General features: G+C 37.0%; 1 protein-coding gene across 3 annotated transcripts in view; it reads left to right on the top strand.

Moving 5' to 3' along the window:
- The window catches only part of ATAD1 (ATPase family AAA domain containing 1), a 75,003-nt gene that overhangs the window by 9,011 nt on the left and 39,434 nt on the right, over window positions 1–26,558 (top strand). For 2 of the 3 annotated variants that reach the window (XM_079138343.1, XM_079138344.1), the window contains exon 2: window positions 20,700–20,874. In XM_079138343.1, the coding sequence (XP_078994469.1) occupies window positions 20,713–20,874 (162 nt within the window). In that variant the 5' untranslated portion in view covers window positions 20,700–20,712. Of the gene's footprint in view, window positions 1–17,390; window positions 17,540–20,699; window positions 20,875–26,558 lie in introns of those variants that run through there. The other variant, XM_079138342.1, reaches the window with a different exon arrangement.

Below are 26,558 nucleotides of genomic sequence, written 5' to 3'. Positions count from 1 at the left end.
CCTGTAATCCCAACTACTCAGGAGGCTTAGGCAGGAGGATTGCCAAGTTTGAGGCCAGCATTGATAATTCAGACTCTGTCTCCAAATTAAAATTTTTTAAAAGGAGGGCTGGGGATATGGCTTAGAGGCAGAGGGATGCTGAGTCAATCCCCTGTACTTGGGCGGGGGTGGTGGCAGGGAGAACATGGTAATTCATAGTTAGGGGAAAGAGAAAGAAAAGGCTAATGGAGGAGGAAGATAGATTGCTAAGAGTCTGGTAGTAGATGAAGATAGGTTCCAGAATAACCAGGAGGAACTGGGATCAGTAGTTAGAGGAACATTTTAAGGTTGAGCTAAGTTTTTTTTCAGTAATGTGAAAGGGAGAATGTTCTTGGGATCTCAATTTTATTTTTGTTTTTGTTTTGTGCTACTAGGAATTAAACCCAGGGCTTCATACATGGTAGGCAAGCCCTTTGAGCTACATCCTAGCCCTTGTTATTCTCAATATTACTTAGCAGCTTGGTGTCAGAGTGGATGGTAGTGTGAACCAGCATTGAGGATAAAGCTAATTAGAAGTATAATGGGTTCTAAACAGATATTTTACCTCACGTACATATATGATTGCATGATCGATGTGATCCTACAATATGTACAATTAGAAAAATGAGAAATTACACTCCATTTATTATGATTTATCAAACTGTATAGATACATTCTACTGTCATGTACAGCTAATTAGATCAAATTAAAAAATTTAAAAAAAAGTATAAGGGGTTCTAAGAATGGCATCATCTAACTAATGACCCTATAGTCCAGGCTATTGAGGAAGTTAAATATTGCCAGGTGGGGAATAATTCAGTTGGAAAATTGCCAGGAATTAAGGAATTACAGTGTACTTTGAGAGTGATGAGATCAGATGTGAATGTGAGAGAAAGATATGACTGGTCAGAAAGAATACTGAATCTAAAAACAGATATAGAACACTTCTTTGAGGTTGCCAGATTATTAGTAGACTTTGTGGGTTTTTTTTTTTTTTTTTTTTTGGTGTCGTGTATTGAACCCAGGGTCACATTACCAGTCCCCTTTTTAATTTTTATTTGAGGCAGGGTCTCACTAAATTATTTAGGACTCACTAAGTTGCGAGGCTGGCCTTGAATTTGCAGTCCTCCTGCTTCAGCCTCCCAAGTCACAGATTATAGGCGTGTGCCACCATGCCTGGCCCTCATGTGATTATAAGGAATTGCAGTTTGAAGGCGTAAGGTAAAAGATGGCATAGTAGCACTGAAATCAGGAGTAGTAACCTGGAGGTAGTTATATGTTGGATTAAATGGAATATTTGTAAATAACTTCTAGTCTGAGGTCAGGAAAATCTGCAGTTTGTGAGAGATGTAGATATTTAATGGTTTCTACAGAATGTTATAGAGGGACAGGAATCTTCTGGATATATGCTGCTGCTCAAATCATATTTAATATATAGTTGAAGAGTTTTAGTAGATGTGCCTGTAATAAACAGTAAGAGTAATTGGGATCATCATTCATCATCATCATCAAGGATTGAACCCAGGGGCACGTAACCACCGAGCCACATCCCTAGCCCTTTTATGTATTTTATTAGAGACAGGGTCTCACTAAATCACTGAGGCTGGGTTTGAACTCGAGAAACTCCTGCTTCAGTCTCCCCAGTCACTGGGATTACAGGCATGCACAACTGTGCCTGACTGATACATTATTTTATTTAAAAGCTTTAAACCAGGTATTGTGTCACTTGCCTGTAATCCCAGCTACTTGGGAGGATAAGGCCAGTGGGATTGCATTTTAGGGAGACCGTTTCTTAAAGTAATTTAAAAAGGACTAGAGATATGATATAGTAGCTCAGCCTTACCTACATGTTCAAGGCCATGGGTTCAAGCCTCAGTACACCAGTAAAGAGAAAAGAAGAGCTTTAAAGTACAGGATGGGTGATTCATACTGGAACTTTTGTGGGCATTTATAAATATATATTTTGTTTGTCATATTAGTTAGGCTATATTATTTTCCTGAGATTGTAATTTAGTATAATGGGCCAGAAAAAATTCAGTACTCCAAATTCTTCATATACAGGAAGGTTGTGTACATAACTGTGGCCTTAGTTATCTTGTTTGTCATACTGTCATTACACCATCATCTTAAAGAAAGAATAGCTCAAATACTTTATAAAGAACAGTATACTAGAACCTTAAACTGAAACTTGCAAATGCTAGGTAATTTTAAAAACAGCCATCACATATTGACAATTGGAAGAACTATCATTTGTTAACCCAGAAAATAATTGTAAAACTGCATAAGCACTTTTAAAGCATATCATTTACTGGAACTGACTCTTAGAAGAGTTAAAGGTGAAGTAAATAGGAAAATTAAGATAGGAAATCCACAAGGAACAAACAATATTGTCTGAGCAAGGGAGTAGAATAGAATTAAGGAAAGAAAAGCAGTAAAAAAGGAAACTAGAGGAAGAGAAAAAGCTCAGTTTAGTATTGAGTTTTATCACAAGCATAGTAGAAGCATCACAATACAAAGACATCTTACCCAGGAACCTTAAGAACCATATGGTAATATCAGATATTACCCTAATATTAACAGTAAATACACCTGTGCTGAGAGAAATTTGCTGTCTCCACGTTGTCTAGAAAAAGATGTTTCTAGATTTTATCATAAGTTTGTGATAAGGACTTGTACTTAACATGTGAAGACACTCAAATTCTCTGCTAGTTCCTCTTTAAATGCATTTCTTAGGATTGTTTATCAGTGATTTCTTCTACCTACACTGAAAATGGAGCAGTTCAGCTGTGACCTCAGTGAAAGAATCAGAGGTTGTCCTTGTTTCTGATCTAAGTTTAATTAGTTCCTCTGTGTTTTTCACTTTGTTAATGTACGGTGTAACTTTCTAAAATTATTCCTCCAAAATGACAGTTAATCCTATGAATCTTTTAGAACTTGAATGAAATGAGTGTTACTGTACAATAGTTCCTTTTCTGTTACTTCTTTTCCTCAATTCCTCTTACCTACTCCAGGCAAAAATATTAGTTCACTGTTTCCTATCCCACTCCCCCCACCCCCCCGCCCTCCCACTTCTTAACAGTTTTTAATAATTGTACTTCACATGAAGAAAAAAATAAAATAGCACAAAGGGTAATAAAGTAATGTGAAAGAGTAAAAAAAAAAAAAAAAAATTTTTTAAAAATATTTTTGTGCCTAACTTTTTTTTATCTTTTAATGTGAGACACGATCTCGCTAAATTACTTAGGGCTTCACTAAGTTGCTGAGGCTGGCTTTGATCTTGCAATTCTCCTGCCTTAGCCTCCCCAGTGAGTGGTATTATAGGACTGCGTCACTGCACCTGGCTCCTTTCTCCACAATTTTATGTATTCCACACTACTGTCATTTCTCATATATAATGGCCTATGTGTGAAAGAAATGGACTGTGGACTTCTAATTACATGTTCTCTTTGAAGCAAGTTTCTCAAAGACATAAAAAATAAAAAGAATTGACTCAAACATGACCTAAGTTATTTAGCCTATACTTACAGTAAAACATTAACCAAATTAACTAGGGAAACCAACACAAGCTAGTAGTAAATTGAAAACAGACATATCAAAATATATATTAGAGGAGTTATAAGTAAACAAAAAAAGCTACCAGTCTTGTTTGGAGAGATTGTTTCTTTCTGTGTTTGGAAATCAACTAAGGATAATGTTAATAAATCTTGCACAAAACATGATCAAGTAGAATTATGAGGGCTCCAGCACAGTGGAGCACAGCACTGTAATCCCAGCTACTTGGGAGGCTGAGGCAAGAGAATTGCAAGTTACAAGCCAGTCTCAGCAATTTAGCAAGAATTTGCCTCAAAATAAAAAATAAAAAGGGCTGGGGAGATAGCTTAGTGGTAAAGCACCCTAATCCCCAGTACCAAAAATAAAACAAAAAAAAAAAAAAACAAAAAAAAAATGAGGAAAAGTAGTGATTGAATTGGGGAACATTGACCCAATAAGTAGTGCCTGGATTTTTTTCACGAATATTTTGGCAATTGTCTTTGCTCAGAATGTTATCACAAAATACCATAGGCTGACTTAGGCAACAGAAACTTATTGTCTCAGTTTTAGAGCTTGGGTAATCTAGGATCAAGATGCCAGCTGATTTGGTTCCTGTTGAGGGCTCTCTTTCTGGCTTGCAAAGTGTTATCACTGTGCCCTCATATACAGAGATAGGCAGAGAACAAACAAGCTATCTGGTGTTTTTTCCTAAAAGGACATCAATCCCACCATGAGAGAGCTACTCTCATGACCTTATTAACCCAAATTACCTCCCAAAGGTCCATCTCCACAGACCATTAAGTTGGGGGACTAGAGCTTCAACTTAAGAATTTTGAGGGGACTCAAACTCAAACATTCAGTCCATACACAACAATTTAAACATGACATAGCCAGATGTAATGGCACATGCCTCTAATTCCAGCAGTTTGGGAGGCTGAGGCAGGAGGATCACAAGCGCAAAACCAACCTCAGCAATTTAGAGAGATCCTAAGCAACCTAGCAAGACCTTGTCTCAAAATAAAATAGTTTTTAAAAGGACTGGGGATGTGGCTCAGTGGTTAAGCATCCCTAGATTCAATCCCTGGTATCAAAAAAGAAAAAAGGTCTGGGTATGGTTTAGGAATAACATAGCCCACCCTGTCTTTTTTGTTGAATGCAGCTATAAAATCTAGGCGGAACTCATGGAACAGCTACCTGAGGACTGTGAAGGATAAAAAGTAGCAGGTGAATTGGGGAAGAAGATCAGAATTCAAAGTACTACTGAACTAGCAGTGAGTTTTCTATTTTTGTTTTTTCCCTCACTAGAATCCCCTGGTTTAGATATCAGACAGTTTGAAACTCAGATCCTCAGAATTGGTACTAGGGCACAGATAGAGATCCAAGAATAAATCAGTGGTTGCCAGGTGTGGGGTGGAGGAGAAAGAGTAAATACCAAAGGATAACACATGGAGCTTTTTAGAGTAATGGAACCATCTGTATTCCAATTGTGGTTGTGTTTATATGAATCTATCTTTGTATTAAAATTCATAGAACTGGGACTTGGGATGTATGTCAGTTGCAGAGTGCTTGCCTGGCATGCATAAAGCTCTGGGTTCAATTCCCAACACCACACAAAAATAAAAATAAAAATTTGCAGAACTGGCCAGGCATGGTGGCACATGTTTATAATCTCAGATGCTCAGGAGGCTGAGGCAGGAGGATCACAAATTCAAAGCCTCAGCAATTTAGCAAGACTCTGTCTTAAAATAAAAAGGGCTGGGATGTAGCTCAGTGGTTAAATGCCCCTGGTTTCAATCCCTGGAACCAAAAATTAAATAACAAAGTTCACAGAACTGTACACACTCAAAAATACAACCCATTTTACTAGGTGCAAATCTGAAAATGAAATTAAAATGCAATGTGTTGCTGTCTCAAAATTTGAAAACAATTTTTATCAGAATAAGTATGTATCAATAGATCACAAGTGGGTAGAATTCATTAATTCCTTCTCAATTATATTATTGAACTAAAATGCAACAGTATTAGAAGCTTAAGCTTACTTAGATTGGAGCTAGATATTATTTCTAGTCAACATTTTGTATTCCCTTAAATTACATCCATAGTACTCAAAAGATATTCTTTAATAGTGCTTCTACAGAGGTTGTAGATTCAATAGCACTAATTCATTGTTTTTCTTGCTTTTAAGAAGCCATAATGGTCCATATATTTTATTTATTTTTACATATTTTTGGTACTGGGGATTGAACCTAGGGGTGCTTTGGCACTGAGCAATATCCTCAGACCTTTTTATTTCTTCATTTTGAGAAGCATTTCAGTTGCTGAGGGTCTCACTAAATTGCTGAGGCTGGCCTGGAACTTACCAACCTCCTACCTTAGCAGAAGGATCACAGCACTTCAAGAGGTCACTCCACTCTTAAAGCATACATTCCATTCTAGATTCACAATCTAGTCATACAGACAATCCGTGCAGTCTCACTGGTGAGAATGAAAACAGTGAATAAAGGCTCAGGGGAAAAGACTTAGACTCAGTGAAAAAGCACTGAAGAGTTCTCTGAACATGAGATGGGTTGTACAGCAGTTAGTGAATTTCAAGCCATTAGGAACATTCAGATAAATTCAATAAACACTTGGTGGGACATTTATGATCAGTCACAATAATTTCCTAAATGTTTAATATCTGACCCAGTGCTATTGCATACATTATCTTCAACCCCACCACCAACCCTAATAATGTAGACACTATCCCCATTTTATAGATGAGGGAATTAAAGCTCAGAGATGTTAAATAAATTGCCCAAAATGTATAGTTATAAAGGGACCAAAGTGTGATTTAATCAGGTACTCTAATTCCATAGCACCCTTTTCTTTCTTCCTCCCTTCCTATCCCCCCCACCCCGCGCTTTCTTTCTTTCTATACTGGAGGTGCTTTATGACTAAGTCACTTCCCCAGTCCTTTCTTTTATTTCTAGATAAAGTATAAATTGCTGAGGCTGCCCTTGAACTTGTGATTCTCCCGTCTCAGCCTCCTGAGTCACTGAGATTACAGGCATGCACTACCATGCCAGCCAGAACACATTCTTACAATTCCACATTACCTTTGGCTGAAAATTCAATATTTAGTATTCCTTTCAATCCTGAGAATCTGTGATTTATTGAACTTTTGTCCTCCTAAATACATATCCATATCTTTCCTATTTCTCCAACACTAGAATACTGGTCTTAAGGGAAAGGGGGATTGAACACAGGGAAGCTCAACCACTGAGTCACATCCCCAGCCTCTTTTTATATTCACTTATGATTCACGCAAAACAAATCATTCATTGTATTTCATGGCTTTAGACATGATTCAGTTAATCCTTTTTACCTATTTCCAAAAGTCCCAAAGAAGGACCATGGAAGGGGGTAAGTGGCTTCTTGACAACTGGTCAGTAAGGACAGCATGAAGACAGACTATGGAAAACCAGGTTATTCAGTGTACATTGGATTAAGTGATAAAGGAAACAGAATGTGGAAGGTGGGACACAATCCAGCCAGAGGTTAAAGGATATCTAGACAGAATTCTAAAGTTGTTTTTAGCTAGTTAGGAGTCATTAGCATCTCTCTCTGTCACAAAATGCCACAGGGGAAGAAAACACTGTTGAGGTGTCAAGCCTTCTGTCCCTTTGCCTTACCATCCCCCTTTTCTGATCCCCCATTAACATAAGATCTCAGAAGACATAGAGATGGGTATGGCATTGGGCCTTACTAGGGTATTCAAAACTCTCAGAAAGGTGCTGGTATTTAAACTTAAACAGCAGGCTAGAATGTAGAAAGGTTTCTGAAACTCTATCAGGTTTACTCTTCTGAAGGGGATTGGCAGTTTCAGCCTTACCAATTTAGTGCACTCAAGTTTGTTTCCTGCAGTTCTGTAACTCGAATTACAGATTTGCTTTTTTTTTTTCCTTTTCCTTATCCCTTTGTTTTGTTTTCCTGGTTCCGGAATCAATGACAATGAAAGGAAAGTGGTGTGGAGGGAAAGGGGAGATTTTTTTTTTTTTTTGGTACCAGGGATTAAACCCAGGGATGCTTAACCACTGAGCCACTTCCCAGTCCTTTTTATGTTTTTTTTGAGACAAGTTCTCACTAAATTGCTTAGGGCCTCACTAAGTTGCTAAGGCTGGCTTTGAACTTGCGATCTTCCTGCCTCAGTCTTGTGAGTTGCTGGGACTACAGGTGTGCACCACCATTCCTGGTGGGAAGGGGAGATTTTTTTAAAAAATTAATTAATTTATTTATTTTTTAACTAAAATATTTTTTTACTTTTAAAGACTGCATTTTGATTCATTGTACACAAATGGGGTACAACTTTTCATTTCTATGTTGTATACAATGTAGATTCACACCATTCATGTAATCATACATAGACATAGGGTAATAATGTCTGTTTCATTCTACTATCTTTCTGTCCTCCAACCCTTCCTACCCCATTTTCCTCTACTCTATCCAAAGTTCCTTCATTCTTCTCTTCCCCCACCACCCACCCTCGTTATGTATTGCCATGCACTTTTCAGAGGAAACATTTTGACTTTGGTTTTTTTGGGCTTGGCCTATTTCACTTAGCATGATAGTTTCCAAGGAAGGGGAGATTTTTTTTTTTTTTTTTTTTTTGTGGTGCTGGGGATTTGAACCCAGGGCCTTGTGCTTATGAAGCATGCACTCTACCAACTGAGTTATATCCCCAGGCCAGAAGGGGAGATTTTTAACATGAGTTTGCCAGTACACTAGTACTGGTTCCTTGTAGGTGAAAGGAAAAGACCTACCAGATACCTCCCTCTTAAGTATCAAGTATCAGCTGGCTTTGCCCTTTGTGCTTGCCTTTGCATTTGCCTTTGGAAGAAGTTCATTCAGTTTCTGAACAGGAAACATAATTTCTTTTTGCTTAGGAAATCTTAAATTTGGGGAATGTGTTTAAGTTGTACATAGTAAATATTTAGTATTTTTGTAAATGTGCTAATCTCAAATGAATTAAATTTTATATAGAGATTAACATTCTGATGCTATGATTATCTCTGAGGATAAAAGAATGTTGTGGTTTGCAGAGAAAAGATAAGACATGTAAGATATTGACTTCTAAAATCTGAAGTCTGGTTAAGCATCTCACTTTTATCTACTGAACTAATTTCTTTTTCTTGTACAAAATCCACTCAGTAACCTAAGTAAGGAAGTTTGCCCCACATGAATTATGAATGGGGATCAAACATGGGACAAACCTCTAGCTTAAAAAAGTCAATAGCTCGGTGAAGACTTGTATTTCTATAAGATGTTTCAGTCTTTAGGACTCCATCACAGCAATGACTGTAAGTTCAATAAATGGCTGTTATTAGACAGATGGGAATAACAGCCAACACTAATGATGATGTTCAGTGAAATGAGAAATATTCACAGTTATTTTCATGGAGTGATCAATATTTCAAACTTAATTATCTTGGAGTCATAAGGATTAAACCTTATAGGTTTTATGTAACTATCATAAATGGTATATAGACTACTGATCAGTAAGACTCAGCCACAGGGGTGTATTAAATTTGGGAATGAGAGAACCAACAGGTCAAAGGGACCAAGAGGTCTGGCCTCTTTAGAAGTCATAGAAGATAAACATTTCTATCTTGTTCTCACATTAAACATGAGGAAACTGAAACTTGATAGCATAAGTAACTAATCCAAAGTCAAAGAGGTAGTAAACAAACCCAGATTTGTAAAGTCCATGTTCTTAAGCCTGGGAGATAACAAGTCTCACCCTGATTCTGGGTTTCTGATGGACGCAACAAGAGCAGACCTGTCGTGACAGGGCGATAATTATAGCCAATAAAATGATTTGCTCTAGCTGTCCTACTTTTAGACCATTTATCATTCCTCCACTCCACTGCCCCACTTCCCCGTGAGGTTAAATCTGAAGCAATAGGGCCTGAAACATGACCTAGTAGATATGTCAAATTTGAAAGAAAAAAAAAAAAAGACATTTACTGCTCAGCATGGTAGCGCCATGCCTGTAATCTCTAGCAACTCAGGAGGCTAAGGTAGGAGGATTACAAATTCCAGGCCAGCCTCAGCAATTTAGCGAGACCCTATCTTAAAATAAGAAATTAAACTGGGCTGGGCATGTTGGGGCACACCTGTACTTCCAGCAATTTAGGAGGCAGAGGCAGGAGGATCACAAGTTCAAAGCTGGTCTTAGCAACTTAGCCAGGTTCTAAGCAATTTACCAAGACTTTGTCTCAAAATAAAAAATAGAAAGGGTTGGGGATGTGGCTCAGTGGTTAACCATTCCTTGGTTAAATCCCAAGTACCAAAAAGTAAAAAATAAAAAAAAACATAGAAAGGGTCAGGGATGTAGTTCAGAGGTAGTGTGTCCCTGGTTAAAAAAAAAAAAAAAAAAAAAAAAAATTTTCCAGTATAAAAAAAAAACAAAAATCATTAATTAAGCCCCCTTCCTACTACCTAGACACCCTCTTTTCTTGAGAAGTTCACATCTGATAGAATTCAGACTCCAACTATGATTTTGTGAGGTAAGTACCTTGCTAATGCTAAACCCAGTAAATACGGGAGCTAACAATGTACATAGACTTTAAGTGAACTTGTGCTTAGAAAACAAAAGATCTCAAATTCTTCTTGTTCATTTACGCTTCAAGCTTACAAGTTCTGGCTAAAAGAGAAAGGAGGTCAGGGAAAGAATTCACTCAATCTTAATTTTTAATATGTTAAGTACCAATACATAATATTTTCCAAATTCTTCCAAGGGCATTTTCCTAGAATCAGGTAAATGAGAGCAAGCAAGTGACCTACTTACAGCTAAAATTGCTCCAGGTTATAAAGGATGGGAAGTCAAGTGCATCCTGGAAACCACAGCATCTGGTCTTGTTTTATGCCTCATCTATCAATCTGTTGTTACATGAATTGAGAATTAACATTTAAACTACTGTTTCTTCTGTTTTGGCTAATCAATTCCTATCTTTGATATTCTTACCCTCTTCCTCCTGCTCCATTAAAGAAAATATGGAAGAGAGTGTATGAAACTCTCAGATGAATTCTAGGAAGTTTTCCTAATAAGGCTATAGAAAGATTGGACATTTTCTTGAAGCAATTCAGTTTTTCATCAATCCTGACTTTCCATAGAAAGTTTTTGTTTGTTTTTTGTTTTGTTTGTTTGTTTGGTACCAGGGATTGAACTCAGGGACACTTTACCACTGAGCTACATCCCCAGTCCTTTGCTTTGTATTTTTCTATTTTGAGAAAGGATTTCACTAAGTTACTTAGGGCTTTGCTAAATTGCCGAAGCTGGCCTCCAACTTGCAATCCTCTTGCTTCAGCCTCCAAGTCTTTCGGATTACAGGCAAGCACCATCACACCCAGCTTTGGAAAGAATCATTTGAACAGTATATTTTCAGTACTGTATGAAAGTTGAACAACAAAATATTGCAGATTTTAAATAAATATCTAAATTCTAGAAAACATTTTTTGTAGCAGAAGCTGTTAAAAACATACAACTGGGCCAGGAGCCATGGCACATATCTGTAATCTCAGCAACTCAGCAGGGTAAGGTAAGAGGATCACAAATTGCAGACTAGACTCATCAATTTAGTGAGGTCTTAAGCAACTTAGCCAGACCCTGTCTCAAAATAAAAAATAAAAAGGATTGGGGATGTAACTCAGTGGTAAATACCTCTGGATTCAATCTGAGTTAAAAAGTTAAAACACACACACACACACACACAACAATTGGCAGTACTGCTTGAGAAAAAAGGTTGCTAAAAATGTCAGATTATTTGTGGATTAGTACTACCCTGATGAGAAAACACTCATTTTCCTGTACATTTATTATACTGTGTGTAAGTGTAAAAAACATAAAACCATGGAAAGTAGATTTACAACAGTATGTTCTTTGAATTCTTCTGTTTTCTTTTAGATCTCCATGCTTTCTATACATGGAGCTACCATTTATCTTTCCACTTTGTTTCCAATCTGTTGAAATTTAATTTTTCACTATTTTTTGCCTTGATTCCATCTATTCTTTGTATTGGAGCTCAAGTACATAATCGGTCTTTTTCTGTCTTTCATGGCTACCAAATACAGCTCCATATTCTTGTTTTACTTTTCTTTCTCTACCCATTCACTTACAATGTCAAATAATTAAGATATTACGTTTGATGAAATACTTAAAAGAACAAAAGTTACTAAGTATTATTCTGATTACTGATATATATGTCTTCTATTCATTGGAAGTTTTGCTTTTTCTAAATCACTGACAAAAAGATTATTTCTAATGGCAACAAATAATAGCAGTTTATTGGTTTTACTTATTGAAATATTTTATATTATTTTTATTCCAAAGGGATTTTACTCCAAATGTCTTATAAAGCCTTCTTGATTTAATTGCTTACTGGTTCAGATGACCAAATGAAACTTTTGGGCTAGAGTGACAGATTTTTGCAATTATACATCTAAAATCTTCACTGACTAGGGCAGAGCTACTTATACCTGAATTATCTCAGATATTGTCATTTGTTTATTGGCTTATTGTCTTAACCAACACAAATTTATTTCTCACAATTCTGGGGGTTGTGAAGTAGAAGGCCAGGGTATTGGCAGATGCTGGTGAGGGTATTCTTTCTTTTTTTTTCCCCAATATATAATATTTTTATTTTTATTTATTTTTAATTTAAGTTTTTATTTTTACAGACTGCATTTTTATTCATTATACACAAATGGGGTACAACTTTTCATTTCAATGGTTATACACAATATAGATTCACACCATTCATGTAATCATACATATCCATAGGGTAATACTATCTGTCTCATTCTACTATCTTTCCTTCCCCCATTTTCCTCTACACTATTCAAAGTTCCTTCATTATTTCCCCCCACCCCCCGCCACCCGCCCTCCCCTCATTACGTATTGGCATCTACTTTTCAGAGAAAACATTTGGCCATTGGTTTTTTGGGCTTGGCCTATTTCACTTAACATGATATTCTCCATCTTCATTTACCAGCAAATGCCATAATTTTATTCTTCTTTATGGCTGAGTAGTATTCCATTGTGTATATATACCACAGTTTCTTTATCCATTCATCTGTTGAAGGGCATCTTGGTTGCTTCTACGATCGAGCTATTATGAATTGAGCAGCTATGAACATTGATGTGGCTGCATCACTGTAGTGTGCTGATTTTAAGTCCTTTGGGTATAAACTGAGGAGTGGGATAGCTGGATCAAATGGTGGGTCTATTCCAAGTTTTTTGAGAAACCTCCATACTGCTTTCCAGAGTGGCTGCACCAATTTGCAATCCCACCAGCAATGTATGAGTGTGCCTTTTTCCTCACATCCACATCAACACTTATTATTGCTTGTGTTCTTGATAATAGTCATTCTAATTGGAGTTAGATGAAATCTTAGGGAGGTATTAATTTGCATTTCTTTAGTTATTAGAGATGATGAGCACTTTTTCATATATTTGTTGATCAGCTTTATATCTTCTATGAAGTGTCTACTCATTTCCTTAGCCCATTTACTGATTGGGTTCTTTGTATTTTTGATATAAAGTATTTTAAGTTTCTTTATAAATTTTGGAGACGAGTGCTCTGTCTGAAGTGTGTGTGGAAAAGACTTTTTCCCACTCTGTAGGCTCTTTTCACATTATTGATTGTTTCCTTTACTGAGAAAAAGCTTTTTAGTTTGAATCTATCCCATTTATTGATTCTTGCTTTTATTTCTTACACTATGGGATTCTTGTTAAGGAAGTATGGTCCTAGGCCAACAATGGATGGAGATTTGGGCCTAGCTTTTTCTTCTGTTTGGTGAAGGGTCTCAGGACTAATTCCTAGATCCTTGATTCATTTTGGAGTTGAATTTTGTACAAGGTAAGAGATAGGGGTTTAATTCATATTCCTGCATATGGATTTCCAGTTTTGCCAGCACCATTTGTTAAAGAGGTTATCTTTTCTCCATTGTATGTTTTGGGCACCTTTGTCTAGTACTTATGTGGGTATGTCTCTGTGCCTTCTATCCTGTACCATTGGTCTACCTTCTATTTTGGTGCCAAAAACCATGCTGTTTTTGTTACTATTGCTTTACAGTAGAGTTTAAGGTCTGTATAGTGATAACCTCTTGCATCACTCTTCCAGCCCAGGATTGCTATGGCTATTCTGGGTAAGGGTACTCTCTGAACTGCAGAAAGACATCTTATTGTATCCTCACATGACAGAAATCTCAGATGGTTCATAAAAATGAAGATCTGGGCCAAAACCTAGAACAGTTGAATGGGAGACTCTAAGTTCAGGAGCCAGGAATCTGCATTTTGCTAAGTTGTCTGTGTGAATCTATACACAATGAAATTTGAGAACTGCCAATGTAAGGTCTCCCTTCCCACCAGATGCTCATTGCATTGACTAAGCCACTCCTACCCTCTAACAAACATAGAAAATTTGGTTCCAGAGGGAGAATTGTTATAACTGTTTCAAGAAGAATGAGTACAAGTTTTCTTTTTCCTTCCGTAATGATAATTATTTGTAATCCTGATTCTAAGGAGTAGGGAAGGCGAGAAAGTCTACAAAAAGTTGTAATTTTCTGACTAATATTACACATAATGAATTATTTATTGGCCCCTACTGTGGCCAAAATGTGATATTCCGTGTTGTCAGGGATTATATAAAGCTATCCTGGGATGAAAAGCATATGTTCATCCTCTCTATTTGGAAAGAACAAGTTATTTAGTGGATTGCTGGAAATGATGTGCATGTAGAAAGGCACTAATGTGCTGCCTTAGGGCCCAGACATATAATAGTTTCCAAGATTTGCTACAAGAAAACATTAAGTCCAAAAGGTAAAGGCAAGAGCACTAGTAGAAATGAGCAGCAGCATTTATTTTGAATTAAATTATTCTTGTCAGCCTTGATTTTTTTTAACCCAACTATTTCCTCTCCTATGAAAACTTTCCTTAGATATTAAGGTAGATGAACTAAGCGTAGATTAATATATCGGGAGCTCCACCTCATTGTAGGACTTGTTAGTATGTCCTTAATAGGGTGCACCTTTCTGTGTCTGAGCATTGAAAACCCCCAAGCTGGGCACGCACACATGGCAGACAAGGTCACACACTTCAGACAGCAGGAGTTGGGGAGCTGCTGCTCACCCAGGCAACAGTTGGGGTGGAAGGTGAAGGAAGAGGGGGTGCAGTTCATGGGTGCTCCTCCAAAAGATAAAAAAAAAATTGAAGAAAAACCCCCGTTCCCAAAACTCCTTTACTCTCAGCAAATTGGATAAGTTTTGGCCATCCTGGTCCTTAGGGGTAGGGCAGGTGAGGTACTTAGTAGAAGAAGTTTCATAGTAATCATGGTAGTCCTTTGCCTTTTTTTTTTTATTAAATTATTTTTTATTTTTACAGACTGCATTTGATTCATTGTACACAAATGGGGATCCTTTGCCTTTTTGAATTCTTAGTTCATTTTCCTTACTGGGGCTATGATTACAGTAGCAGGCCACAAAACATAAAGTTCTTTTCTGCTTTGTGGCTCTGCCAAATTATACTCCGTATGAACCTCCCAAGCAATGACTTAAGTTTGGGATCATCCCAGAGAAACCAGTAAAAAGTCTCTTCCAAGACTGCTAAAACACTGATGTCCTCTTTTTTTTTGTGAACATTTTTCTGGCTTCATAATTTGCCTGTTCTTAAAGACCTATCTTAATTCTCTAAATAATTCATCTAGTATTCTCAAACCTAGTTTCACATTAATTTTTTTTTAAAATTAAGATATAGACACACATATAGGAAGGCTTAAAGACAAAAAGGAATGGAGTAAAATATTACCCACTTACAGTATTAAATTCCATTCTATTCTTGTCAATGAACCTAATCATAATTTTTGAACATTCACATTTTTCATCTCATCCTTATCTTTAAAGTCTTGTGATTTTGGTCATTTGTCATTACTACATCTTTGAACTAGATTTTAAAATTTAACTGATACTAAACTACAATGTCAAAGAGAACATGTTAAGTGCAGGGGTTTGCATTAGAGCTAGGTTCTAACGAAATTTTGCCACTTATTAGCGGAGGAACTTAGTAAGGTTTAGAACTCTAATTTTAAACTTGAACTTGCTTTATTACAAAAACATAAAAGTAATGTCTATTTTAGAGGATTAAATTTTTTTTGATGAATGTGAATCACATAGCTGTATATTGCCTGACCCCAATATACTATTGTAAATATTACCCACACTACAATATTACAAGATTGTAACAGTAATTTGCTAATTCAACAATCAGTCTGCAGAATTTTTTAGCCATCAAAGACGATCCCTACAGCAGACAGACACAAACTGCCTTCCTGAGGAAAATATGGAAGGGAACCGTCTCATTACTTTATAGTCTCACCGCCTCTATCTGAAGGAAGTGATGCCTCTTTTATGGGGATAGTGTCAGTCTGTGTATTCAGAAGGCGATGGCTTTCTGTTTGCTCCCTTAGGACCTCGTGTGTGATGCCGCACATTTTGGACAGGGGAGAGGAATTGGGGGGGGGGGTTACCGAGGGGGTGTAAATCAAAATACGTAAGAGAGAGAAGTCAAAATATAGAACATACTACCAAATTGCCCTATTCTGGCCCAACTGCTAGGCATGCCTGCGTGGGCTGCTAAGCCGTTTCGTCAGAGGAATTTCAGGCGCCACCCCCAGGTGTCTGTCAGTAGAAAAATGGGAGAGGAATGTGAGCTCACTCTAAAAACTGAAAGACAGATGGGAGGTGGCCATGCGCGTTGCGCTTTGGGCTAGACAGAGCAGCAGCATAAGAGCTTGCAAGGGGTGATGGGAAAGAGTCAAAATCAGCTGGCGTCAGAAAAAAAACTTTCTTGCGCGCTCAAGAAGTCTCCCTTATTTGTTGGGGATGCTCCCAGTTGGTCAACAGGGCAGGGACGTTATGTGATAAGCGCCTTCTCGAATTCAATCTGAGACACACCAGCTAAACTCAGCTCTGGCAAATGCTGCCTGCAGACACATCGGCTTCACGGAAAGACTAAGCCCAGCGAGCAGCAGAGACAGCATCAGATACGTGAACCCACTCGCGAGAAAGCCCTAAACCATAGGACCAGGAACGCGCCGGCTCCGGGCACCTCGGCTCGCGCATGCTCAGTGTAGGGGGCGGGCCGCGGCGCCGCCGGAAGCGCTCTCTCTCAGGCGGCATTTCCTTCCTGTGCAAGACCGGCTGAAGGTTCCTGCTGCTGCTGTTTCTTTCCTCCGGGTGAGTAGCGGATTCCCTCGGGGCCTGGTGAGAACGCATACAGGATCTCTTCGAGCTCCCCTAGGGAGAGGCTCCAATATGGGAAACCCCACCGGAAAGGTCACCTAGCCCTTCTCCACGTCCCACCTCATTGCCGCCCCCCAGCCTCCGTAGCCCTTACTATCGAGCGGATTAACCTCCAAGGGCGTCCCGGGCTTGCCTTGGCTTCCGGCCCGGCTTGGGCCCTGGGTCTTCGTGGGCGCTGCCTGCCAGACTTATGTCCATTTCCAAGGGAATCTCTATAGGCAGCCTGATTACTGTGGAGGCTTAGGGTCGTCCCAGGCGACCTCAGAAATAGGTTCCTAGGCGAAGGTGGCCGGAATGAGCAGGTCTGGTTGTTGCACTGGTGCTGCTATCACTTTGTGCGAAAGCAGAGGTGATTTTAAGGACTAGGCAGGCTTTCACAGAGAATGATGTTGTTAATAATAACCTGTTCTCTGTGTGAAGGCTGGCAGGTCTCACACATAGGCTCTGTCTACAGGGCCTCGACGTCTGTGAAAGTGGACTTTCTGAGTTTGAGAAACCTTTGTAAAACGCTGCAGTGACCTAGAGAAATAATATGGCATGAATGCTTTACTCTGGTCTCTACTCTGTCAGTAAATTGTTTCATAGGTGAGGGTAGTTTTCCACCTGAAATCGAGAAATCAGACTAAACCAACTGGTATTCATGTTTGCCTAACAGGTAACTGAATATTCAGAGTTTTGCGATACATAGCACTGTGTATATGTATATATTTGTGTATTCGTTTTGTTCAACCTAATCTTTGTGCAAAATAGAAATACATTCTCTCCTGTTGTGTAGTTTGGCAACGTTTATTCTTCTGGAACGGTATTGTTACTGTATAGCCTTACATCGGAGGTATATCAGTGTTCTAAGAATGACAGAAAAGTGTACATCCCATCTATAGATAAAATGAAAAGTATTTACAGTTACAATCTACAAAGCAAGAGGGTTCTTTCAGTTTCATTTCAGGATTTGAAGTCATTTAAAAAGGTAGTGTACTGTTTTAGAAGTGCCCTTAGTAATCCTGAATCTATTTTATTACGTTAATAATTTTAGAATAGGAAACTATGAAAACGGGTTTTTTGTGCCTTGGCATTTAAAATAGAATTAAAAATTGTTAATATCTTAATGACTTTGGAATGTACTTTGGGAACAATCCTAATTTGTTCATGTAGTTCAGTGAACATCCAGTAGATGGCGGTTTATCACTACCAACTCAAACTTTATAGAAAAATGAAAATGTTTTGGTGGAATGTTACTACTTTCACAGATTAAGTTAATAAAGCCCTTACCTTGCCTGCTGGGTTATTTTCATGCATGAATTGCACCTCACATGGTGATACCACACATTCCTACTGCATTTTCAATTTATTCTGATGGAAGTAAGCCTGAAGAAGTCAAATTTTCACTTCCTGTGAGAAGTGTTGTGTAACCCAGTTTTCGAATCTATGAGGTATTGTGTAACCCAATTTTTAAAAATCCATCCTGATGGAAAAAAGCATACTTTGATTTGTTACCTGAGGAAAAATTTCAGTTAGATGGTTTCTTCCAGCTCCATTTTAAAAAATAATTCATTGTAATTAATATAATTAGTTCCTTAAGTAATTACATATTAGGCATTATTGTGTATCCACTATATAGTAGACTTTGTGTATAGATGTTTAATAAATGCTTATTGAATGAATTAAATTGTTTTATATCTGTGGGCCAAAATTTCTTCATCCGAAATGAAGGACTTCACTTACTTAGTTGTTATGTTTAAATTATTATTATTATTACTTTATTTTGATACTGGGGATTGAACTCAGGTGCACTTAAGCACTGAGCCGATACCCAGCCTTTTTTTTTTTTTTTCCGTATTTTATTTAGAGACAGGGTTCCTGAGTTGCTTAGTGCCTTGCTAAGTTGCTGAGGCTGACTTTGAACTTGGAGTCCTCCTGCTTCAGCCTCCTGTGCCCTTCAGATATGTTTAAATTAAAGAATTATTGCGAAGTGAATAGCTCTTACTAATAACGTGAAACCTTGACTTTTGGAAATCCTTCGGAAGTTTGACTTTTTTTTTTTGTTTTTTTGTTTTGTTTTCTGGTGCTGGGGATCGAACCCAGGGCCTTGTGCTTACAAGGCAAGCACTCTGCCGACTGAGCTATCTCCCAGCCCCAGTTTGACTTTGTTGATTGGAAGATTTTTCTTCAGTAGAACAAAAAATTTTTGAATAGTCTTTGTGTGACAGTTGTGAAGATGAATAAAATGTTAATACTGTTTATAAGGATTTAAACTCCTAATTGAGAATAGATATAAATTCAATAATGATTAAAAACAAGATTTCTTAAAATGGTATAGTAGAGCTAATGAATAATATAGAGGATTAATGTGATATGAAAGGCTTCATGGAACAGATAAGGTTAGCGTTTGAAGTGGGTAGCATTTGAGTCATCTTAGATGAATGAGGGAAAATGGCCCCTCCAGGGTGCAGGCAAATACAAGGCTAAAGGGAAAAATTTGGCATTTTCATATGCCAGTGACTCTTATCTGTTGAGAGTTCCCATAGAGAAATTTGAGAAAGGATGAGAGGTAAAAGGCTTTAAAGTGACTCTGGAGCTAGATGAGTATAGTTTGAATGCTTGGTAATCCTGCGAAGGGAAAACTTTGAGGTCTTGATAAAAAGAAATAGAGTATATATTCTTGAATGGATAAGGAGGCATATAGTAGAAGTTTAAAAATATAAAAGTATTGTTGGAGCTGTTCTAGAGAAGGAGATGAAAAGGATCTTTAACTTAGAAAATAAACAATAATTTTAGCAGCTGGGGCACCATGGATCTTAATCTATATGGTACCTAATTTTTAGGTGTTAACTAAGCTGTTTGTACAAATTCATGATTTGCTCCTTTTCACATCAGTGCAAAATATATATTCCCGTGTGTGTGTGTGTGTGTGTGTGTGTGTGGGTGTGTGATAGAGAGAGAGAGAATCCCATAGCAGTCAGTACAACTTTATGCAGAGTTGAGTGGCATTGTGTTGAAAATATGATCCTGTTTTCTCAAAATGCAATAGTCCCATCATCCCTAATAAGTTTTTTGTTTTATATAGTTATTGCCTTTGATACTGTAGTGCATGCCCACTGTAAACCCAGCTGCAGTTGTAGCTGTTAAGGGATATACTGTATGTAAAAGGGAGCATATCATCTTCTTTTTCCCTCTCTTTGGGTTAGTACTTTATTCTTGTGGGTGGTTTTCTTGTTTCAGATTTTTTGAAAGTTCTATTGTTTTTACAGTTAGCTGGGTCATTGGGAGCAATAGATTGGCTCAAAAAATTTAATGTCACTTATTAATTATGAAAATGGCATTTAAAATTAATCAGACTTTGAAAACTTGAAAAAGCATGAGAAAAAATAAGTTGGTTCATAGTTTGAATTTCACTTTCAAAAATTATCTGGTATATATGATACTTAATTGAAGAAATTGTCAGCATCATATTTGTAAAATATTTCATTGTCAGGCAGCCTTCGTTCAGTTGAATTAGTGCCAAAGTCATCATTTTTCCAGATTCTCTGGAGATATTTATTTAAAAACTGAAAGTAACTTAAGACTGTGTTTTTCAAGTAAAATTATTTTACTACTAAATAAACTTGTTTTTAATCTACATTTGCAAGAAAAGCTTTAAATGTGTTTACTTAATGTTTGAAAATCCATTTCTCCTTAAAAATGAAACACTTTTAAAGGTAGGTAATGTTTGAATTTGATTAGAAGTTAGCTTCTTGCTTAGTTCAAACTATTTTAACAGGCTGTCAGTGTTAATGAATATAATTATTACCTAGTGATATTTCTCTTTGTTTTTTAAGGTTAACAATCAAGATGGTACATGCTGAAGCCTTTTCTCGTCCCTTGAGTCGAAATGAAGTTGTTGGTTTAATTTTCCGTTTGACGATATTCGGTGCAGTGACATACTTTACTATCAAATGGATGGTAGATGCAATTGATCCAACTAGAAAGCAGAAAGTAGAAGCTCAGAAACAGGTATGATTGAAATGTTTGAAGATAATTTTTCTTATGACTAACATTCTCCTTCAAAACTAAAAATAGAGCAGATATTTAAATTAATGAGTCCTATAAAACTCATAAGAAATGCAATGATACACTTATTTAGTATCATTATTCCTAAAAGCTGTTAGTAAATTTATTGATAAACTATATGAGCAATTTATCAGAACAAGAAAAATGATGAAAAAAATACAGTATTTTGTTGTGAACATCCTCTAGTATATTCTTCTCAGCTTATAAATGAAGGAATCTAAGTAAAAATTTTCAATAGATTAAACAAAATTTACAGCTTCAGTAATGGTATATATTTTGCTTTGTATGACGTTTGAAATTTGGATAAGGCCAACAAATTGTCAGTGTTAGACTTAACAGACTACTAAAATATAAGAAATTCCTTTGCCACTGAGTTGCATCCTCAGTCCTTTTTATTTTTTATTTTGAGACAGTGTCTCACTAAGTTGCATAGGACCTCGCTAAGTTGCTGAGGCTGGCCTCAAACTTGCAATCCTCCTGCCTCAGCCTCTTGAGTCACTGGGATTACAGGCATGTGCCTCTGTGCCGAATTGAGTTGTGACTCTCGATTCATTCAATAAGTATCCATTCTTGCTGTTAAGGAAAAAAGATGAATAACTCTTGTTCTTTCAAAATACTATAGACAAGTTGAGAAAAGGGCTACGTTACAGGCATAGCTCTTAAATCGGTAAAAAGTGAAAACCATAGTTTCATAAACACCATTAGTAAATATATATATGAAAAATAGTTTGGACATTTATGAATTTATTTATTTCTTATTCTTTTTTTTTTTTTTTTTTTGTGGTGCTGTGAATTGAACCCAGGGCCTTGTGCATGCTAGGCAAGCACTTTACCAACTGAGCTATATCCCCAGCCCTGAGCTTATTTCCTAAATATGATTATAAAACAATTGGCTCAAGGTCTATCTTATATATTTAGCCTACTCATAACACTCTGGGAAGTCTGAGTAGTGTAGGCTGAAAAACAAAAAATGATCATGAACAGGTACTCTGCTGCACACCTATAATCCCAGCAACTTGGGAGGCTGAGGTAGGAGGATTGCAAGGTTGAAGCCAGCTGTGGCAACTTAGCAAGACCCTGTCTCAAAATTTTAAAAAAGGGCTGGTATGAAACTCAGTGGTAGAGTGCCCCAGGATTTCAATCCTCAATACCACCAAAAGAAGGAAAAAAAACCAAAAACCTGATATATATTATATACCTCACAGTAGCTTTTTTTTTTTTTTTTCCACATCTGAATCAAGAAAGTCAGATTTAGTCTCAGGTTAAGATATTGATAAGATATATTCATTTTCAGCATTTTAAAAAGGCCAGGGGTATGACTTTTAAACAAAGATTTTTGTCATTGTTTTTCCTGGACTTCTAGGGGCTCTGGTGGGGGGTGATATATATATTTTATTTATGTATATGTGTGTATATATACACACACACACACACACACACACATATGTACACTTACTTGTGTGTGTGTGTGTGTGTGTGTGTGTGTGTATAAATCGTGTAGAAAGTAAGTATGGATATTAAGTGATACATGAATAGATCACATCATTAAGCCTTTGTTGAAAACTATATGTATAGTATTGTTCTAAATATCGGGTATGTGAGGTGTCAGATAATCTGTCCTCGTTGTGCTCAAAGTAAGGAGAAAAGAGTTGTCTGTGACAATATGAATTACAGTAGTAAGTGGCATGTGCTGGTTGCCTAATGAGTAATACAGAATATAAACTAGTTTTTGGAGAAAGGATTAGTTACCATAACTGAGGCAATTGAGTATGGTTACATGAAAGAAACCTCTAGGTTAGCAAGCAAGGACAGTGTTAAGTAGAAAGAACATAAACATTATCATAGTGGGGTTAGGAATAGCAAGACCTTTTAAAGGAATGCTAAATGATCTAGTTAGGTTGGAGAGGAAGGTTTATGTAATTAATTATGTGGTAGAACCTGCAGGGAGATGTAAGGACTCATGCTAAAGGGTCCTAATTATGAAGTCAGAGAATAGAGCTCTACCTTCTCTTTCTTCAATCTTTAATTTTCTTGTGGGTATACTGAGGCTGATTAAAAATAGTACAGCATTTCAGAAGTCCATCATCAACTGAGGAGACATGCTTTTTGCTTCTAATGTTATCTTGTTTCACACTAACTTACTAATGTTTAAAACATCCAGAAAAGATTATCATGGGATTTGCTTGTCTAAGGGCTGTAGCTTATCTGCATTCTGTTCTTCACTGTATTTCTGACCAACTATTGAAATATACTGTGGACCAGTTGAAGACTTCTGTATAGGCAATGATAAACCATTAAATATATTTGAATAGGTGGGTAATATGCAAAGCTCTGCTTTTAGGATAATTCACTTTATGGTGGTGTATAGGAGGAATTGATATCAAGAGGAAGTAAAAGCAAGATATGTTAGTTATGGACTATAAAAATTCTGACAAAGACCTAAAATGGAGCAAAAAGGGGAGTGAAATAAATTCAAAAGTGATAACAGAAAGGTCTCTGTGATGATGTGAGGAAAGAAAAGGGTCTTGGTATAAAGGAATCATAGTTTGTCTGGATTCCTCAATTCATATTTTTATAGAAGTTTAGAAATTGTTAGGGCACATTTTATGAGATGATGACGTTTGATATGGGCATTGATGGTAGGGATTCAGGGAGAAGTGTTGAGATAGCAATTGAAGTTGTAGAGCTGAATCTCAGCAAAAAATGTCAGTCTTAGAGGTACCTTCCTTTTGCCCATAAGTAATGGGAGTCATTAAAATAATGAGTCTCTGTTGAGATGGTGTAAATCAAAAGATTTTTAGAGCCTTTTCCAGAGCACTCTGGTCTTCCCCCACCACCATCTAGAGTTATACATACAAATACTTGTTGAGAGCTTCTGTTGTAATTGTCACAATAATCAATGCTGATTGATGACTGTATTGAGAGTGCTGAGATCATCAAAGGAGGAGTAATAAAGGAACATAAATTGTAGACTAAAGAGTAATCCTTGGCACTTTCCCATCATTTAGGGAATAGGAAGATGATGTGAAGCCAGTGGAGAAAGACTAGGTCAATCTGGGTTACTATGTACCTTAACTGAATTTCTGGTATAGAAAACTAAATAAACTAGATAATATTTTTTAAAAATCCTTTTTAAGGTATTCATGAGCTATCACGAAAGTAAGGAATTCTGCCTATACCAGTGACTTGGGAGACTGAGGCAGGAAGATGGCAAATTTGAGGCCAGGCTCAGCAGTTCATTAGATCCTATCTTAAAACAAAAAAAGATCTGAGAATGTAGCTCAGTAGTAAAACACACTGGATTTAATTCCCAGTACTGGGGTGTGGGGGGGTAAGTAAAGAATTCAGGTAAGAAGTATTTCAGGCAATATTTGTTGGAAAATAGGAAAATAAATGTTGTTGGTGAGAACATAAAGTAGTAAAATTATTTTAGAAGATAGTTTGATGTTATCTAGGAAAATTGAAAATGTTGATATTAAATGACCCACAAGTTTTTATTTCTGAACTTGTCACCATGAATCAAGAGCCTACAAGAATGCTCATGCTGTCCTGCTTGTAATGGAAAAAAATAGGAATCAACTTAAATAAATGAATAAATGTTGGTATTATGTATACATAGGGGAGGAAAAATAATTTTCATTTGGGCAACTATGACAAAAGATGATTGACAAGAGAAAAACAGTTTCTTTTCAGGTGTATTAAACAAGTAACACCTAAGAGTATCCAGAGATGAATAACTCAAAAGATTTGGTTAAAAATGAGTTTGTATAGTATTTAGCAAAGGAATGATGGATTTAGAGAAGTGACCAAACAAAAGGACCTGAGTCTAGGGAGAACCAATTGTGGGAGTAAGTATATGAAAAACCAGAGATAGAGAAAAACTAGTGCCTATAATCTGAGTGACTCTGAAGACTGAGGTAGGAAGATCAAAAGTTTAAAGGCAGCCTCAGCAATTTAGTGAGGCCCTAAGCAACTTAGCAAGACCTAGTTTCAAAAACAAACAGGCTAGGGATGTTACTTAGTGGTAAAGCACCCCTGGGTTCAATCCTTGGCACCAAAAACACCCTCAAAACAACCAACCAACCAACCAAACAAACAAACAAAAAGTAGAGTTTGTTATGTAGATTTCTCTGGTGAACATTTTCAGGATGTGTCTAACCTGGTATTTGTGCTTAACTTCTGTCCCTGGTAGAAAGGGGAGAGATGACACTTTCGTAAATTTATGTCTTGCTTTCAGGAAAATACAGGGAAGGCAGAGGACTTTTCTTATATGTATTTGTTTCCTTTGAATTGCACTTAGCTCAAATATGGCATTCAGCAGAGAAAAGTGACTAGAATAAAACCAAGATAATTTAAGGTACTGATCATAGTCATTTTCACCTAAACACACCTGTAGCATACAAAACATTGAAGGCTGTAATAATGGTTCAGTGTGGCATTGGTTCTCAACTAACTTGCCTATGTTCTGGGGAGAAATATCAGAATTTAAGGAAATTGGTGGAGTGGTGAATATAATTTTTGAAACCTCCAGAGATATTTTTTGTTATGCCCCTCCTCACACTATCTGGAGAATGACTTTTGTATAAAGTTACTATTACTTAAAGGAAGAAGTTGCAAAAGAGGATTGGTGTAAATGTTGTGGGTCATATTTCAAGAGAAATATGACCTAAGAAAGTGTAGTAAGTTTGGTGAAATCATTAAGCTTGGAAAGAGCATTTTCATTTGGGTGGAGGCAAGTACAGTTGGAGGTAAAGAATATGGTCATTCCATCCAGGTGGAGTGATGTACACCTGTAATCCCAACTACTCAGGAGGCTTAGGCAGGAGGATTGCCAAGTTTGAGGCCAGCATTGATAATTCAGACTCTGTCTCCAAATTAAAATTTTTTAAAAGGAGGGCTGGGGATATGGCTTAGAGGCAGAGGGATGCTGAGTCAATCCCCTGTACTTGGGCGGGGGTGGTGGCAGGGAGAACATGGTAATTCATAGTTAGGGGAAAGAGAAAGAAAAGGCTAATGGAGGAGGAAGTAGATGAGATTGCTAAAGAGTCTGTGTAGTAGATGAAGATAGGTTCCAGAATAACCAGGAGGAACTGGGATCAGTAGTTAGAGGAACATTTTAAGGTTGAGCTAAGTTTTTTTTCAGTAATGTGAAAGGGAGAATGTTCTTGGGATCTCAATTTTATTTTTGTTTTGTTTTGTGCTACTAGGAATTAAACCCAGGGCTTCATACATGGTAGGCAAGCCCTTTGAGCTACATCCTAGCCCTTGTTATTCTCAATATTACTTAGCAGCTTGGTGTCAGAGTGGATGGTAGTGTTGAACCAGCATTGAGGATAAAGCTAATTAGAAGTATAATGGGTTCTAAACAGATATTATTACCTCACGTACATATATGATTGCATGATCGATGTGATCCTACAATATGTACAATTAGAAAAATGAGAAATTACACTCCATTTATATATGATTTATCAAACTGTATAGATACATTCTACTGTCATGTACAGCTAATTAGATCAAATTAAAAAATTTTAAAAAAAAGTATAAGGGGTTCTAAGAATGGCATCATCTAACTAATGACCCTATAGTCCAGGCTATTGAGGAAGTTAAATATTGCCAGGTGGGGA

This window comes from Sciurus vulgaris (assembly GCF_902686455.1).
Source record: "Sciurus vulgaris genome assembly, chromosome: 4".
NCBI classification, from domain to species: Eukaryota; Metazoa; Chordata; class Mammalia; order Rodentia; family Sciuridae; genus Sciurus; species Sciurus vulgaris.
The sequence above is the reverse complement of the archived record's forward strand: the minus strand, read 5'-3'. Positions and strand labels throughout refer to the sequence as shown.